At 38.5% G+C, this 16,141-nt stretch overlaps 3 protein-coding genes and 1 non-coding gene across 5 annotated transcripts; 3 read left to right on the top strand and 1 right to left on the bottom strand.

Moving 5' to 3' along the window:
- Window positions 1–32: 32 nt before the first annotated feature.
- Window positions 33–3,513, top strand: LOC117931805 (serine/threonine-protein kinase Aurora-3). The gene is made up of 6 exons (XM_034852872.1): window positions 33–307; window positions 546–788; window positions 1,205–1,300; window positions 2,613–2,827; window positions 2,928–3,000; window positions 3,091–3,513. The coding sequence occupies exons 1-6, from the start codon at window positions 191–193 to the stop codon at window positions 3,190–3,192; spliced, it is 846 nt and encodes a 281-aa protein (XP_034708763.1). The 5' UTR covers window positions 33–190; the 3' UTR covers window positions 3,193–3,513.
- A 576-nt stretch (window positions 3,514–4,089) lies between these two features.
- Window positions 4,090–4,163, top strand: TRNAV-AAC. The gene has a single exon. It is a non-coding gene; the product is annotated as a tRNA-Val (tRNA).
- Window positions 4,164–5,284: 1,121 nt separating this feature from the next.
- LOC117932129 (growth-regulating factor 4-like) lies at window positions 5,285–9,430 on the bottom strand. Of its 2 annotated transcripts, none has more exons than XM_034853187.1 (4): window positions 9,124–9,430; window positions 8,748–9,008; window positions 7,446–8,204; window positions 5,285–5,938 (listed from the first exon to the last, which is right to left on the bottom strand). In XM_034853187.1, exons 1-4 carry the CDS (start codon window positions 9,143–9,145, stop codon window positions 5,577–5,579), a joined length of 1,404 nt encoding a protein of 467 aa, XP_034709078.1. In that variant the 5' UTR covers window positions 9,146–9,430; the 3' UTR covers window positions 5,285–5,576. The 2 variants fall into 2 exon arrangements, with proteins under 2 accessions (XP_034709078.1, XP_034709077.1); XM_034853186.1 differs by having other exon boundaries at window positions 9,103–9,429.
- Window positions 9,431–10,948: 1,518 nt separating this feature from the next.
- On the top strand, window positions 10,949–12,536 carry LOC117932130 (fasciclin-like arabinogalactan protein 10). Its single transcript, XM_034853188.1, has one exon. It carries the CDS (start codon window positions 11,004–11,006, stop codon window positions 12,252–12,254), a length of 1,251 nt encoding a protein of 416 aa, XP_034709079.1. The 5' UTR covers window positions 10,949–11,003; the 3' UTR covers window positions 12,255–12,536.
- The last annotated feature ends 3,605 nt before the right edge of the window (window positions 12,537–16,141 follow it).

Below are 16,141 nucleotides of genomic sequence, written 5' to 3'. Positions count from 1 at the left end.
AATTTTAGTGCTGACGTGGCATTGAAAAAGAGATGAAGCCGTTGGAGGAGTTAGCAACCGGCTGTGCCGGTCATACCACCCTTAAATCCCATAAACTTTCAAAAAAACAGAGGTTCCCTCCCAAATCTCCATCTTCGTACCTTCTCTCTGGATTTGAGTTCCCATCTTTCGGATTCTCCCAGGAACAAAAATGCGTGAAGAATCCTCTCAAAAACAGCAGAAACAATGGTCCTTAGACGACTTCGAGATCGGAAAACCTCTCGGCAGAGGCAAATTCGGCAGAGTCTATCTCGCCCGAGAAATCAAGGTGTTTTCCACTTCCAAAACCTCCCCTTGCTTTTTACCACAAATTTTCTTGCCAACCAAACGGAAAATGAAATTGTCTTTTCTTTTCTTTTTTTTGGTCCCCTGATTTTACCTATCCCAATTTACCCGTTCTCAAATGATCCCGATCGGCTTTTTCCAGAGATTTAAATGTTAGAACAGGTTGCGGTTGGGAATTCTGTTGTAGAATTAGTCATTTCTAATTTGATTTTGGTTTGCAGAGCAAGTATGTAGTGGCATTAAAGGTGATATTCAAGGCGCAGATTGAGAAGTACAGGCTTCATCACCAGCTAAAGAGAGAGATGGAGATTCAGACCAGTCTTTGTCACCCAAACGTACTGCGTCTCTATGGTTGGTTTCATGATTCCGAGAGAATCTTTTTGATTCTTGAGTACTGTTATGGGGGAGAGCTCTATAGGGAGTTAAGGAAGACTGGTTATCTCACTGAAAAGCAAGCCGCCACGGTCTGACAATGATCCCTATCTCTATATGTTTATGTTTAAATTTACCTAGTGTTTGGTTACTGAGAAAAGGCCGGAAATTAAAAACCAGGGATTTTTGTTAATTGGGACCTAGGAAAATACAATGTCCACTGAAAGCCTAAATCAAATGTGTCGCCTCAAAGCATTGGAAAACATTAGGGTTTAGGTCCAAAGTTTATTTTCTTTTCTTCTCTACAGATTTTCCGGTGACAAAATAGGTGTATGAAGCTTAATCGAGTGGAGGATGCTGTTTTCTTTGGTCCCAATCACTTTAACTACAAATCCAATATCATAATTCAAATCATCTTCTCCATACATTTTCTAGGCCATCAAATGAGGTTAGAGTTTTTCAGCTATATTCTATTTTGGGTTAATGACTTCTTTTCTGTCAAATTTAGTACATTGCAAGCCTCACACAAGCATTAGCATACTGCCATGAGAAGCATGTGATTCACAGGGATATCAAGCCTGAGAATTTGTTGCTAGATCACGAGGTACGCTCATGAATTCTACTTCTCGTCTTTTCCCTACTCATTGGAACTGGTTATTTTTAGCTTATGAAATTTAAAATTATATATCTTAGTTTTGATGGATGATAAAGTGAATGATGCTATGCTTCAATAAAAATGGTCTGTATCTTGGTCCATAAATGGGTGAAAATTCAAAGCATTTTATTTCTGGCCTAATTCAGTTTTCTCCATATTCTTGTTTTTATGCAACTAGAGTCGGTTTCAGATTCTTTTCTATTTGGTAAGCCTGAATTTTTCAAAATTCCTCAGTTCTCCATCTAAAATTTCAGCCATTTTCTATTTTCTAGACTAATATACTACTATGGTTAAATTTTAATGAATACATCAGAACTTTACAAAAAGAAAGCAGCTGCTCATATATGTCTTAGAGCCCATTTGGGAGTAATTTTGATTAAAGTGATTTTACTTTGTGGTGCTTTTTATGATTCTCTGGGTTTTTAAAAGTGATTTCCAGAAGTTTGCTAAACACCTAACTTCTGCAAGGAAACACTTCCAAGCATTAGGAAGCACTTCTAACTCTCTCTCAAAGTTGCTCTTAAATGGGCTCTTGGTTTGCTCCAACTTTAATTGGCACGTATACTGAATTTTGAATTAATCCTATCTTTTGCCTAAATTTGGTAAATTTTGCAATTACACCACATGTTTGTATCTTATAGGAAAAAACTACACCCTGTTTGTATAACTTCATTTGGGGATTATTTGCATTTAGCTTCTGTTTATACAATTTTGGCGGCAGAAATCATACAAAGGCTGTGGTTTTTTCTTCATTATACGAATAAGGCAATTATTTTTCTTTATTTCCATGTAAGGAAATGAAAAATGGCATAGGAAAATTTTCATCATACTTTATGTTTGTTGTTGTTTGTGAGAAATAGTTTGGGGTGGTAGCACAGTTTCAATTACTCAATGTCAAGATTCACTGCTGTTGTCCAATCCTCAGCTGTGATTTCAGATGCAGGCTGTGGAAAACAGAAAACATCCTCTTCTAGGATATTTTCTGTTATCTGATTTTGCAGCAACTAAACATTTGGAAATTTAAAAGTGCTGCTCTGTTAGCATTTTGGAAGTACTTGTATTGCATTTGAGCGCCTAAACCATGTCATTTCCGCTTCTTTAAGCAAGAAAGCTACTCATAATATACTAACCAATGATGTAACAATTTAGTTTGCAAAACCTACACCTACATTACCGCTTTGTTTATCCAAAAGTTCAAAATATATTAATGAACTTTGTGCTTGAAATCAAGTAATTCTCCATCATTCTTTTACATTTGCAGGGTCGACTGAAAATTGCAGACTTTGGATGGTCTGTACAATCAACAAACAAGAGACGAACCATGTGTGGAACTTTGGACTATCTTGCACCAGAAATGGTGGAGAACAAAGCTCATGACTATGCAGTTGATAACTGGACTCTGGGAATCCTATGTTATGAGTTCCTGTATGGTGTCCCTCCATTTGAGGCAGAAAGCCAGAGTGATACATTTAAAAGGTGAGGGAAGGATATCTATTTTGCATCATTTATCATGGATTAGGATATAGATTAAACTGGCTCAAATGTAGATAATGAAATAAGTTGGAGTTGTACACAGGATAATGAAGGTTGACCTGAGCTTCCCTTCCAAACCCCATGTCTCAGCCGAAGCTAAAAATCTCATTAGCCGGGTAAGTTTGGTCATGAACATCTACATATATGTTTATGGATAAAAAGAGATTTAATAACCATTATAATAACGAATGTGGAGATTTGTGCAGCTTCTGGTGAAGGATTCTTCAAAAAGGCTCTCTCTTCAGAAGATCTTGGAGCATCCTTGGATAATCAAGAATGCAAATCCTACGGGTACCTGCAACGAATAGCAGCATAGTTTCATACTACATCTAACAGTATAAACATTTTGGTAAAACAAAGCTTTTTTCAGATCACTGTAACCTGCAATCCTCATTGTATCCAACATCTGCACAAAGATCAAGAGGCATTGGATTTGTTAATTCTGAAATCCAACCTTTAGTTTATTGTATAACTCTACTCTTAGCTGCAACTTCCCTTTTTTCTTCCTTTCTGTTCATAGAAGGCTGCAACTTTGGATTGCATTTATAAACCTTAATGGTTAAAACCATTACTGGGAAGCATTTTTCCCTCTCCACCCTTCTTTTTAATCTAAAGTTCTGTGAAAACCATATTGCTGTGCTCTATGGTATGAAGAAGTGAAAAGCCAAATATGTAGAGATACAAAGGCTTAAATTCAAGATAGAATGTGCCTAGTAGTAGACATCTGAATTGGAAGAATTGATTAAATTTTCCCATATTTTAGGAGGATGAGTGGATTCTTGAACGAGGGCTTCTGCCATTCAGCTCAAAACTGAAATATTTTCCAAGAGAATTTCATGAGATGGCATATAGCAATGGAGCTCCTGTGGAAACATTAATCTTCCCATCAGGGAGGTACTAAGCATTGCTGGTATAAGAATCCATCACCATAACTTCCCACTTTTCTATATTCAATTGGTCGGTTCCTGGCTTCCAACCAAAATTTTGAGCAGTCTTTTTACTTGGCTCAAGTCCCTTTTCTTATAAATTTTATTATTTTATGTGTTAAAAAAAATGTAAAGCAAATAAAATTATTTTCCATTCACAATCCTCCCCAAACCGGTTCGAGCTTCTTTCAAACCCACCCTGATAGTGGTGGATACAAAAACACTCGCCTCATGTCATCTAATATTTGTTTATATAAAGTTTTCAGTTCAAGTCTCAACGGTGTCGTGGTGTAGTTGGTTATCACGTCAGTCTAACACACTGAAGGTCTCCGGTTCAAGTCCGGGCGACGCCAATTTCTTCTTTTGTTACATATCCATCATACCCTTACTCTCTTCTATGACAATAACTTTAGGTTTGAATCCATCAAGAAAATATCTCAACATTGTTTACACATCTTTAGATTCAATGATGTTTTCACCTAAGTTGTAACTTACACTATGTCACTAAGCTTAACATACTCGTTCATCTCCATTTTATGCTATCAAACCAAGAGGTCAACATTTGCATCTCGTCCAAACTCACCACAAAACCATCCTCATGTGTGATAGTTAAAATATCTGAAGTCTTTTTAGCATATTTGCATATTGTTATCTTCCAGAGCTCGTAGGACTCACAATTCAAAAATACGCTAAACCGCCTGCCTGGGTATTATTGATTTCATTAACCTATTCTTAATTAGGTTTACTTTCACTGGTGAATCTACCAGTGTCATCTACAGGACAGGCATTGATGATAATCACCCAAATTCCATCACATTCCATATTTATTCATCTTACACTTTTAGAAAGACTTGCCAAATGGGCCTATGGATTTTTCTATAATTAAAAATCCAAAATCCATTGGCAATGCACTCACTCTAAAGCCTTCAGGTAGAGCCACGAGAAGTGAGAACGAGGAACTCTAGCCATAAGCATGGAGGGATGGCGAAGCTGCAACAGCTGATGAAAACACCACATTCCAAATTATACTTCAGCTTCTGTAAATTCCACTCTCAATCAAACCTTTGAGATACAATTTTGCAACAAGAGAAACTCATGATGATTACAGATGGAAGAAGAAGCATTAGAGTCTTGTTTAGAAGAAAACATAGATTGCTTCTTAAATAAGATGTATTTAGGAAATAATTGGGATCAAAGGAAAGAAATTAAATTAAAAGTACTAATCCTAATGTTTAGAAGGGAGGGAATAATTTGGATAAGGACATAAGATTGAAAATTCTCTTTCTATTTCCCTTATGATGAGCAGCCCCTTCATTGGACACAAAAAGGCAGTTTTACGTATGTCCTGTCTTTAATACCACAGATCCAAGGGGTTACAGAAGCTTGTAATAAACACAGCCAACAGAAGTCAAAAGAAAGAGCATGAATCACCTTTGGAAAAAGGGTGTGTGAAGCAAAATGAAGGAGAGGCACATATAGAAGGAAGCAATGGCATATATATACAAAACAAACATGACATTTAAGCAGAACAAAATCAACATTTTCAAAGGATATATAGTGCCCAAAAAAATGTCTTTCCCCATTAAAAGAACAAAAAAAAAAAAAAAAAAATGAAAGAAACCCTGTTTTCCATGTTCAGGATCAGAAACTGGTCTCAGAACCAAGGGTAAAACCAAGAAGGGGGGCAAAAGGAAAATACCAAGGAGGTTCAGTATTCCACTCAGCATATTATGGCAAGAGCCCAACATCTATGAAAGGTTACTAGTTTAATTGGTGATTGTGGTTTCGCTGCTGCTGCTGGCAGTAGGACTTTCTCCGTCATGGGATATTGTTTGGGGATTTGCTGGGATTGAGATGGAGAGATTGGTGTTCAAATTTATGGAAATGCGAGTTTTGTTGGGTATGGTAGGGGGACGGCAATTACTATGAATGGCAGCTGAAACTGCAACTGATTGAGAGACTCCAACATGTTTTTTGGCACCTCTGTGCATGTGCCGGACACAATATTTCTGATCAGGGACAACATCTCTGCTACATCGCCATTTCTTCCCATCTGTTCTTCTGCATCTCCCCGGTTCAGGTTCTGCATAGTTTCTGTAATCGAAGCATGAGCTACTGCAACCCATAACTGGAAACAATAACAAGCAGCAAACAAACCCCATTACTCATTCTCACAAGAACCCAACATCACAAATTAAATCAGTTAAAAAGAGCTCTACTATTCAACTTAAATTCTCACTAAGAAATCTAACAGACAACATCAGAAAGAAATATCTGAATGTCCCAACTGGTTGTGGGAGGGACAGGAAAGAGGAGAAATCTTTTAATATCATCACAATTCAACCCATAATTCTTAAATTTCAAAATTCCGTTCTTTGCAGAAAAATATGGAGCATAAAAGTGGGTAGGGAAAGCACCTCAAATCTCTTCCAAAGATTTATAGAAAGCAAGAGAGAACAGAGAAAATGAAATTATCACATGCACATTAGTGACAACCAAGCATATTACTCGATTAGTATGAATAATGGGTGTCAAAGCAGAAGAATCCAAACATATAAATTTGACATCATTTAAATACAACAATCATTCTTAAAATAAATGTTATGGACTAAGGAGTCAACCATTCCTATTGTGAATGCATGGTTCATCAATCAACACAGAATATTTGGTGCAAAGACCCATTAGGTCCATGGACGCCAACCCTAACTTGTATCTGTTTTAAGAAACCTCAAGCTAGACCCCTAGAAAGTGCATTAGTTAGGTAGTAATTATCAGACCTATTGGCCACAGACAGTCTGCTCTTGCAAACAAAATTAAGGCTCAAAGCCGCAGAAATAGTGTACATACTACCTGCCAAGTAATTACTTCTCAGACTCCATGCGTGTAAGTGGTGCAACAGCCAAAATTACAACATGGTGGTGGTATAGCCTACAAAAAAATTCCTTATTTTGGTTGGCTATGTAAATTTCCTATGCTTTTCAAGTCTTAGTCAAGCCCGAAATAGCGCTTTTCCGTGCACTGTACTCATACAATTTTTACAAAAGAAATCAGCATTTTTCTTTATATCATAAAATCAATGATCAAAATCTCTTAACAGGACCCCAAAATGCATAAACAAAAGCATATAACCTGATCATGATGCAAGTTTATCTGTTTAGACAGAAATGATTTTGATCTTCCAGAACAAAATATTCAATCAACCAAAACAATGGACTTCCACTAGAGCGTAACTAACTAAAATGCATCACTTCTACAAGGTAAGAAAATAAAATTCCAGTTTACCTTTTAGCATTCCATGACCAATCATTTCAGGAAAAGAAAGCCAGGAAGATATGCTAAAAATATATTCACTGAAAAGATAAAATGACATCCTCAACAAGGTAAGATCATCGAAGATCAAGATATCCCTTCAAATGGTAAAGGGAGATCAGGTTATTCCTACCATGCTATCCAACAAAAACCAATGACAGCTTCTGATGACTAAAACAACCCCTCAAGACCTTGAAAATTGTTCTTCAAACATACCGTGTGAAGAGTGTGTGTGTGTGTGCACGCGTGCGTATGCATATTTGTGTTTGCATGTCTGTGAGTGAAACTTTGAAATGAGAATCGCTCTTCAGTCTTACTGGTCTCACCTTGAAGAACACTCTTAGGGGAGAAGTCCAATCCTGGAGACACATTACTACCAACATTATTGTTGTTTCCATTGTTTCTGCTTCTGTTGATGTTGTTGTCACTGGCACGGTTGCGACCATTTTCCTCATCCATGTTATCAGTTCTTTTCCTTTTGCTGTTCTTGCTGGAGGTGGTGGAAACAGCCATGTTCATAATGGTGGTAAAGTCTTTACTGTCATTAGCATTGTTACTGCTTTCATTCTTGGTAATGGCTGCTAAGGCCAATGAGGTAGTGTTGAAGTTTTTGTTGCCATTAAAGTAGTTCCTTTCTTTGTCGCTAATGGCAGTGGCAGTGGCAGCAGAGGTCTGTTTATTTCCACTGAAATTGTTCTCTCTTTGATTACTGTTGTTGTTGTTGGTGGTGGTGGTGGTGGTGGTGGTGGTGGTGGTGGCAGTGTTATTGCCAGTGCTGGTATTATTGGAAGAGGGGGCCATGAGTTGAAGACTTAGGGGGACTGCAATGGTGAGATCGGTTTTTGAACTCTCGGACTCCATACTCGAATTGAAGGTTGGTCTTGTAACATGAGAAGCAATTGCAGGAGCTTCCACAGGCTTTCTTGAACGCTGGCGGCCACGGTGCATGTGCCGCTCACAGTACTTCTGGTCTGGAACCACATCCTTACTGCACCTCCATTTCTTCCCATCTGTTCTCCTACACCTTCCTGGTTCAGGATCCATGACGTTCCTACAATCAAATCCCTGAGGACTGAAACCTATGACTGAATGGAAAAGGGAAGGCAAATCAAATTTCTGAACCAATTCAGTAGAATCAAACTGGAATCAATCTATTGATGTAAAAAATAAAATGAAATAAAATAAAACTCATCTTAAATTTAAAGACTTACAAATGTAATCTGATCCCAAAAGCAGAACCCAGGAAAAAGAATATCAAATAAATCCAGAGTAACAAAGCTAACTCATCCTACTTGGCTAAAACCCTTCTCAAATTCCAAGAGTCATGAACATAAACCCATTTTTCAAAATACAAAACCAGAACAAATTTTCTCAAATAAATGCACAGAAGCAGGCACAAATAAAACTAATTAGTATAAAATCATCTCAAAACACAAAATTAGATATCATGGCTTCTCAGATAAATTCCCAGAAAAAAAATCGAACTCAATCTAATAAACATAAATCCATATCAAATTTCAACCCAAAAACCCAAAAACAACAAAAAAGACGCGACTCTAACCGGCTAAAATCATTCTTTAAAAGAAAATAAGCCAGAAGACTTACAAAAACCTGGCAATTTGACTTACAACTTGGGTATTGCTTATAAATCCCACCGTCAGTGGACCCAAAAGAGCTTGCCACACTCTTCCAAATTGGAAGAACAAGATGAACAGGAACAGGGAGACCAGCTACCATGTACTTCGAAATGAGAGATTGCTGCTCAAGCTCACGCAACTGTGCAGGCGTGAACCCAGACTTTCTTTGCTTGATCACAGTGCTCTGCCCAGAGCCAACACCAATCCCAAGACCAAGCTTAATCGATGGTGATGCCGTGTCCCAGCTCGTCCCTGCAAACCCGCCAAAAAAAAAAAAAATCAAATCAAATCAAACGAACGAATACTCACAAACAATCAAGACCCACGGAGAGCCAAAATAGAGAACCCGAGTCTCCAGAAGCAATACACCGAAGCGGTTGTGCCTCCATTCTCGCATGGGTCTCAGGAACAGACTAAAAACCAAAGCTATTGTCGTTTTATAGAAAGATAGTATGCGTTTGAGAGAGAGAGAGAGTGGGTTGCAGCTGCAGAAACATCAAAAACAGATCTGAAACCACTGAGAGAGAGAGAGAACGAGGGGAACTATAAAGAAGGAGAGAGTGACAAGCGAAATGAAACTGATATTGCAAAAGTGTTTTTCAAAAGTGTTTTTGAAAAGCGAAAAAACAAAAAACACACTCAAATGAGACTAGTCATTTCTAGAGCGAGAAAACAGTCCAGGCAGAGATTAAAGTGTGTGATGTCGGACCTCTCTGACACGCCCCTCAGCCTTTTCGGCAGTCTCGGCAGGCGAAATTCAGATGAAATGCGTGCTCCCCTCTTTCACTTTCCTCCCCTCTGCTCATCCGTGGCTCACACGGCGCTCTGAGGTGGCGAGTGGCACTTGTTCTTCACGCGTCTTGTCAGTGTGCTTGTCTGGCATGATCTGACACGTCACCCCCTTCAGTTACGTGGGCCCCGATTATCTACCATGCATTAGGTGGGGGCCTCTATCGGACTGCCACTGACAGGTGCGCTTCTGTTGCGTCAGAAAAGTGTCTGCTTCTGACCCCCTGTTTAACGCTTCTCTCTGACGGGTTGGGCCGAAGATGAACCCAAGCCCAAGCCTAAAACCGTGCTGGGGTTCAGTTGGGCAATGCTTCCTTCGAGCCCCCGGCCCAAACTTGGCTGCACCAAACTCAACCCAAACTTTCCACACAAGATCAGCCGACTTATGCTGAACCTGAAAATCAGCCCATTTTTAACGTTGTTTACAATAGTGCACGTGTAAAGACAGAAATAGCCCAAAAAGAAAAGAAAATGAGTCCAAAAGACTTGCACTATAAGACTAATGAGATATGTTATGTAATTTTTATATATGCTTTGAAAACATATTGCCATGCCACGTCAGATTTCAAAGCTACTCTAAGAAGGTAAGAGAGCTGATGGTGAATGAATATGAAAACTTGTCTCTTTAACTTCCAAGTTAACATGCTCTTACTATTATCCTCGTGTTCCAGTTTTGTAACAAGTCAGCAAGTGATGATCTATCTGGCTTTGGTCCAGCCGAGCATTCGAGCTCAATGAGCTGTAATTCTATAAGCCAGCTAAGTCCCATCATCTTTCAAAGGTGAAAATAATTTATAAACTGAATAAGTTATTTAATTGATTTGTCCACAAAGACACAGGCAAGATTAATAATTCCTCTATAAATTTAAGAAGCATATGGGCGGTTGACGAATCTAGGACAACTCATGTTGAAATATTATTCTCGGTGTATAGCAGGCCTCAAATCTAGAGCCCAATTCTATTCATTCTAATCCTGCACAATTGGGCCTACTTTAATTAGGCCTAAAAGGCAAAAGTCAAAGCACCAGGTCAGAGACTCAAAGGCAGCAAAACAATCATCGTATGCTGTAAGCACGAAGTTACATAAACCAGGGTTGGTTTGAGCCTGGACGCATGAGTTAACAACCGTTATTAAACCCAAGTAACCGTTACTTGAAAATCAAGCCGTTAAGTTGTAAAAAAACATAAAAAGGTGAGGGGCATCATCGTAATTTAACGTAAAAGGAATGGTGTATGCCAATGCCAGAGTACCACTGAGTCACTCACCTTTAGATTTCCAGCTGTGACCAAAAAATGCTTCTTCTCACATGGCCCCTCCAACCGCTAACTATGGTTAACTTTACTCCACTGCTGTAACCATAGTTACCCCCAAATCTCTCTTTTAACTCCTATGTCCTTCTCCCATTTCTTCACTCTCTCCCCCTCACCCACAGCTCTGCCAAGTTGCTAACGTCCACCATGGGTGCATTACACCTCCTCGTCTTCGCTCTCTCCACGCTCGCCGTTTCCGTCAGAGCTCACAATATTACCGATATGCTCTCTCCCTTCCCGGAGTACAGCCTCTACAACAGCTACCTCAGCCAAACTAAGCTTGCCGACGAGATCAACAGTCGCCAAACACTCACCTGCCTTGTCCTCAACAATGCCGCTATGTCGGCGCTGGCCGGGAAACACCCCCTCTCCGTCATCAAAAAGGCTCTCATGCTCCTCGTGGTTTTGGACTACTACGACGGCAAAAAGCTCCACGAAATCTCCGATGGCACCACTCTTTCCACCACTCTCTACCAAACCACCGGTAATGCTCCTGGAAATCTTGGTTTTGTAAACATTACAGATCTGAAAGGTGGCAAGGTCGGTTTCGGCTCGGCGGCTCCCGGCTCCAAGCTTGACTCGAGTTACACGAAGAGTGTTAAGCAGATCCCGTACAATATCTCGGTTCTTGAGATCAGCGCGCCGATCATTGCGCCGGGGCTTCTGACGGCTCCGGCTCCGTCGGCTTCTGATGTGAACATTACGGGTTTGCTTGAGAAAGCTGGATGCAAGACGTTTGCGTCGTTGCTTGTGTCGACTGGTGTGATCAAGATCTATGAATCAGCGGTGGAGAAAGGTTTAACTGTTTTCGCGCCTAATGATGAGGCTTTCAAAGCTGATGGTGTGCCTGATCTGACCAAGCTCACCAATGCTGAGCTGGTGACGCTTTTGCAGTATCATGCTGTCGCTGCATACAGTCCGATAGGGTCGTTGAAGACTAGCAAAGATCCGATCAGCACGCTTGCAACTAGCGGCGCAGGGAAGTACGATCTAACAGTGTCCACCGCCGGAGATTCCGTTACCCTGAAGACCGGCGTGGACTCGTCCAGAGTAGCCGACACCGTGCTTGACGCTACGCCACTCTGCCTCTTCACCGTTGACAACTTACTCCTCCCGACCGAGTTGTTCGGAAAATCTCCATCTCCGGCACCTGCACCGGAACCAGTGTCATCCCCCTCCCCGACTCCGGCGGTCTCTCCAAGCCCTTCACCAGCTGCCGAAGCACCTACACCCGTCTCCTCCCCTCCAGCTCCACCGATGGAGTCGCCGGAAGGCTCTCCGTCAGATGCCCCTGCTGAATCAGAAAACAGCACGACGGACAAATCGGCTGTCGACGTCACCGCTCCGGCAGTGTTGAAACTACTCGCCACGGTCATTTTCACCGTTCTCTTGTCCTGAATAGTAATTTCCTTGGATTGTTAATTTATTTCACTTTATTTTTCCACGGTTTTTCCTTTTTCTTACTTTAGCTTGGGCAGAGAGGGTTTTTTGTTCTTTTGTTTTTAATTTATTTTCATCAATATTTATGGTTGGGGGCGGGGTGCAGCGATGAAGCTGCGCATTTTAGCAGCACAGGGCAGTGGAAATGATAGTGAGGACACTGGAGTTGTTGATTGTATTTGTTCAGCTTTTTTTCTATGAGAAACATGTTGTTATTATCGGGTGTTACGCACTGTATTATTTTAAATCCAAAAATTTCTTGGAGATATAGCCATGATGGGTGGAAACCAAGGGCGTGGATTGCAGGATCTGACAGGAGCCATGTGATGGCATATGGACAACCGTTTTCCCCACTCGCATTCAGTGGCAGCCATCTATGGATTAAACAGCGTTCATTTTCTCCGCATAGCCACTTATTTCGGCCAGTGATAATGACTTCTTCTTTCTTTTAAAAAAAAAAAATGTCGGTGAGGACAAAGAATGCCCAAAGATTCCTGTATTTAAAATGTGGTGTTATGCTTATAAATGGAAATTAAAACCATGAATGGTCTAGATTGGTGGAGACCTCCAAATCATGTATTAACTAGAAGTCACTAGAACTTTCCCGAACGGACGAGTTTGTGAGAAAACTAAATAAAATCAGAGTGTGGAGGTGGAGTCCAGTTATTATTACCTGCATTTATTAGGTTTTGGCCTCTCCCTCTGGTTTTTGCTATGTGGTCCACCTAATAACACTGGGTGGGAATCGAGGTGTTCTTGATTTGGGGCATATAAGCCACCCACTAGGAACATGCAAGCTAGGCCAACTGAAAATAAATTTGCTCATAAAATTCTGACATCCATCCAAAATATTTATATTTATTAGGAAATTGTTAGGTCACGGATTTATGGTCAAATCCAACCATGAATTAAGCTATCAAGATAGAAAATAAATGGAATCGAAAGTACAGATTAATGGGATCAAGGTATAATTCAATAAGATGAAAGTAGGGTACCAAATAATAAGATCAAATTGTATACATGTGATTATTTTTATTTTTCATTGGGTACCAAATAATAAAATCTAAGTTATTCAACTATAGTGTAAATACATTAATTAAGGTGTAAATAAATGACACCAAAATAAATAAATATATTCAATTGGACCAAAATATAAATGAGGTACAAAATATTTTTTTTGTTTTGATAAATAAAGAGTTTAAATTGAATTAAGAAGAGCTATCAAAAGAGTAGTTCCAAAAGCATACTAGAAACAAATCTCCTTTCACCATCAAGGTCTAAATAAAAGAAAAATAAAATAATATAAAAAATTATTGAAGTCGACATATAATCATCTATAAACAATTTAAACTCTCACTAAAGAGAGTAAAATAAAATCTTTTTCAACATATGCAAAGAAAAAACTTCATTATCGAATGTAATTTTATTTTTTATTTTCCAAAATCGTTCAGAATAAACACAGAAAGTTTGTTCTTCAAACCTTCTTATGTTTTTTATCCACAAAAGAGCTATGTCATCCCGATAAAGTTTCTATAGTTTATGAAGATAACACCTCATATATCCAAAAAGTATAAAAAATATAAAAAGTAACTCTCATAAAACCCTTATTTTTTCATAACGAGGAGGGATATGATCATTGTGATATTAAGTTTAATGAACCTTACTAATGTGAGGAGGCTATGAGTTGGAACCCATTAGTAAAAATAGAATTCTATCATTTTGAAAACAAAATCCACCCATTGTTTTGGATCACCGACAAGGTATAAAAAAGATATATAAATTTAAACTCCTTCATTAAATATGAAAAAATCCCTCAAAACTATTGACCTAATTGGCTTGGTTTCAACCACAGAACCTTGTTGACCCTCAAAATTCTATAAAACCCATATCCCAAACATTAAAAAAAAACAGAGACTTGGACCTGGGAATATTCCAAACGGAATAAGCAATTCATCTGCATATAAATAGATATGACCAATGAGATAACTCTGTTTGTATGATAATGGTGTCTGGCTTTGCCACAGTTGGATCCCACTACCAGGATCATGGTAGGGCATATCTCAAAGTGTGTGGTGTGTAGTGGATATTTGGGTTTATCTTCAAGTCAAATTTCGAAAAAGAGTTACTAGAAACCATCAAGTGCAGCTTCAAATTCAAGGAAAATGCTAAGCTAGTTCCTAGAAAAAGAAGTGGAGCTTCAAATTCAATATGAAGTGGAGCTTCAAATTCAAGGAAAATGTTGAAATGTCGTATCTATAAAACAAAATATTCGATGGTGGAATATGGGTACAAACTTAACTCGATTCACCACTATGACACGAACCCACATATTTTTCATGGTTTTTGATTGATTATAAACGAGTTTTTGTTGGTGTCGAGATTCAAGTCCGTCCAATTTCATTGGAGTCAGGTGGACTTCTTCTCTTATTCGTGTTTCTTGAGGAGTCCGTCCAGCTTCACTGCTAAAATATTTGATGGTGAAATGTCTGACTCCAGTCAAAGCTAAACGGACTTCTTCCCTGCACAAAAAGATGTCCGGATGGGTGATCCAGGCACGCTCCTCTTAAGCTTAAATAAAAAATCAACAAGAATAGCTTCAATTATTTTTTGGGAGAGAATGAGAGTATGTGTACCTTGTTCGTGCTTCCTGAGGGGTTTACATAGAGTTGATAATACCATCATTATCTTTCTTGTAATGATGATTACTCGACAAAAATCGAGCATTGATAGGACAGTCAACGCAGTTATTGCGGCGTAGACTGGGCAATCACATCTAGTAAGGGCGACTGACTTGTGCCATTTGCTAACTATCGTGCCAAAATCTTGGATCGTGTAGCTAATTGTTCATTTAGCTTGCCAATATTTGGGATTGTGTGTAACGATTAATTAACATTAACTTTTGGGTGTAAATGACGTCTAGTTCGATGCTTAGACGTCATACATTTAGGTCATTGCTCAGATGTCAGGCGTTTAGTCTGGCGCTCAGACATCAAGCATCTAGACTGACGCTGAGATATCAGGTATGGTTGACCACGCATGCCAGAAATCTTAAGGACTTTACTGCATTAATTTACTCGTCTGATAGGTCCAACTGGCTTGGTCTATCTATTCTGTCTGGTATTGTAGGCTAATCTGAAAGGTCAACTAGCTTGGTCTGTTCATTTTGTCTCGCATTATAAAAGAAGGAAAGCTTCTCACTTCTGGTATCAAACGGAACTTATCTTGGTCCAAAGGAAGTGATTCCAGACGAGGTTATACATTTGCCTTGATCTATCAAAGGGTCTTAAGTTCGGGAAGGACACATGGAGGGAAACCCCATAGTTTTGATAAACACATATAACCTATTTAATAAACAAATAATTTTTGAACCAATATGCATAATACGAATTTAATTTGAATTTAACCATTTAATAATTTTATTATTAACTTAATTATATTTTTAAACTATTTAATTCATATCTGATTTATTTTTAAATAAATATGGTAATTAAATTATAAACATGTTTTTTCGAAAAATTAATCATATAAATATATATATAAACCTAACTCGATTAAGAGGACTTAATTATCAACAAAATAATACGACGTGTTACTTGTTTAATAATTAAGTAATATTTAAATTTATATTTTTTTACATGATTATTATTCAGTTGGGTTTAGGTTGAGTTATGTAATAAAATACCTAAACTTTGACACAACATGAATTGTCATTATATTACAAATGAATAGAATTAAGATATAAAGATACAAATAAATAAGATTAAGATATAAATAATAAAACCTAAAAATGGATAAGTTAAATTTGGTTTAATGTTTTTTTTTTTCTTTGGGTATCTCAATTTGTC

Source organism: Vitis riparia, chromosome 15 (assembly GCF_004353265.1).
Source record: "Vitis riparia cultivar Riparia Gloire de Montpellier isolate 1030 chromosome 15, EGFV_Vit.rip_1.0, whole genome shotgun sequence".
Classification (NCBI taxonomy): Eukaryota; Viridiplantae; Streptophyta; class Magnoliopsida; order Vitales; family Vitaceae; genus Vitis; species Vitis riparia.
Note: the sequence above shows the minus strand (reverse complement) of the source record. Positions and strands in the feature narration are given on the sequence as shown.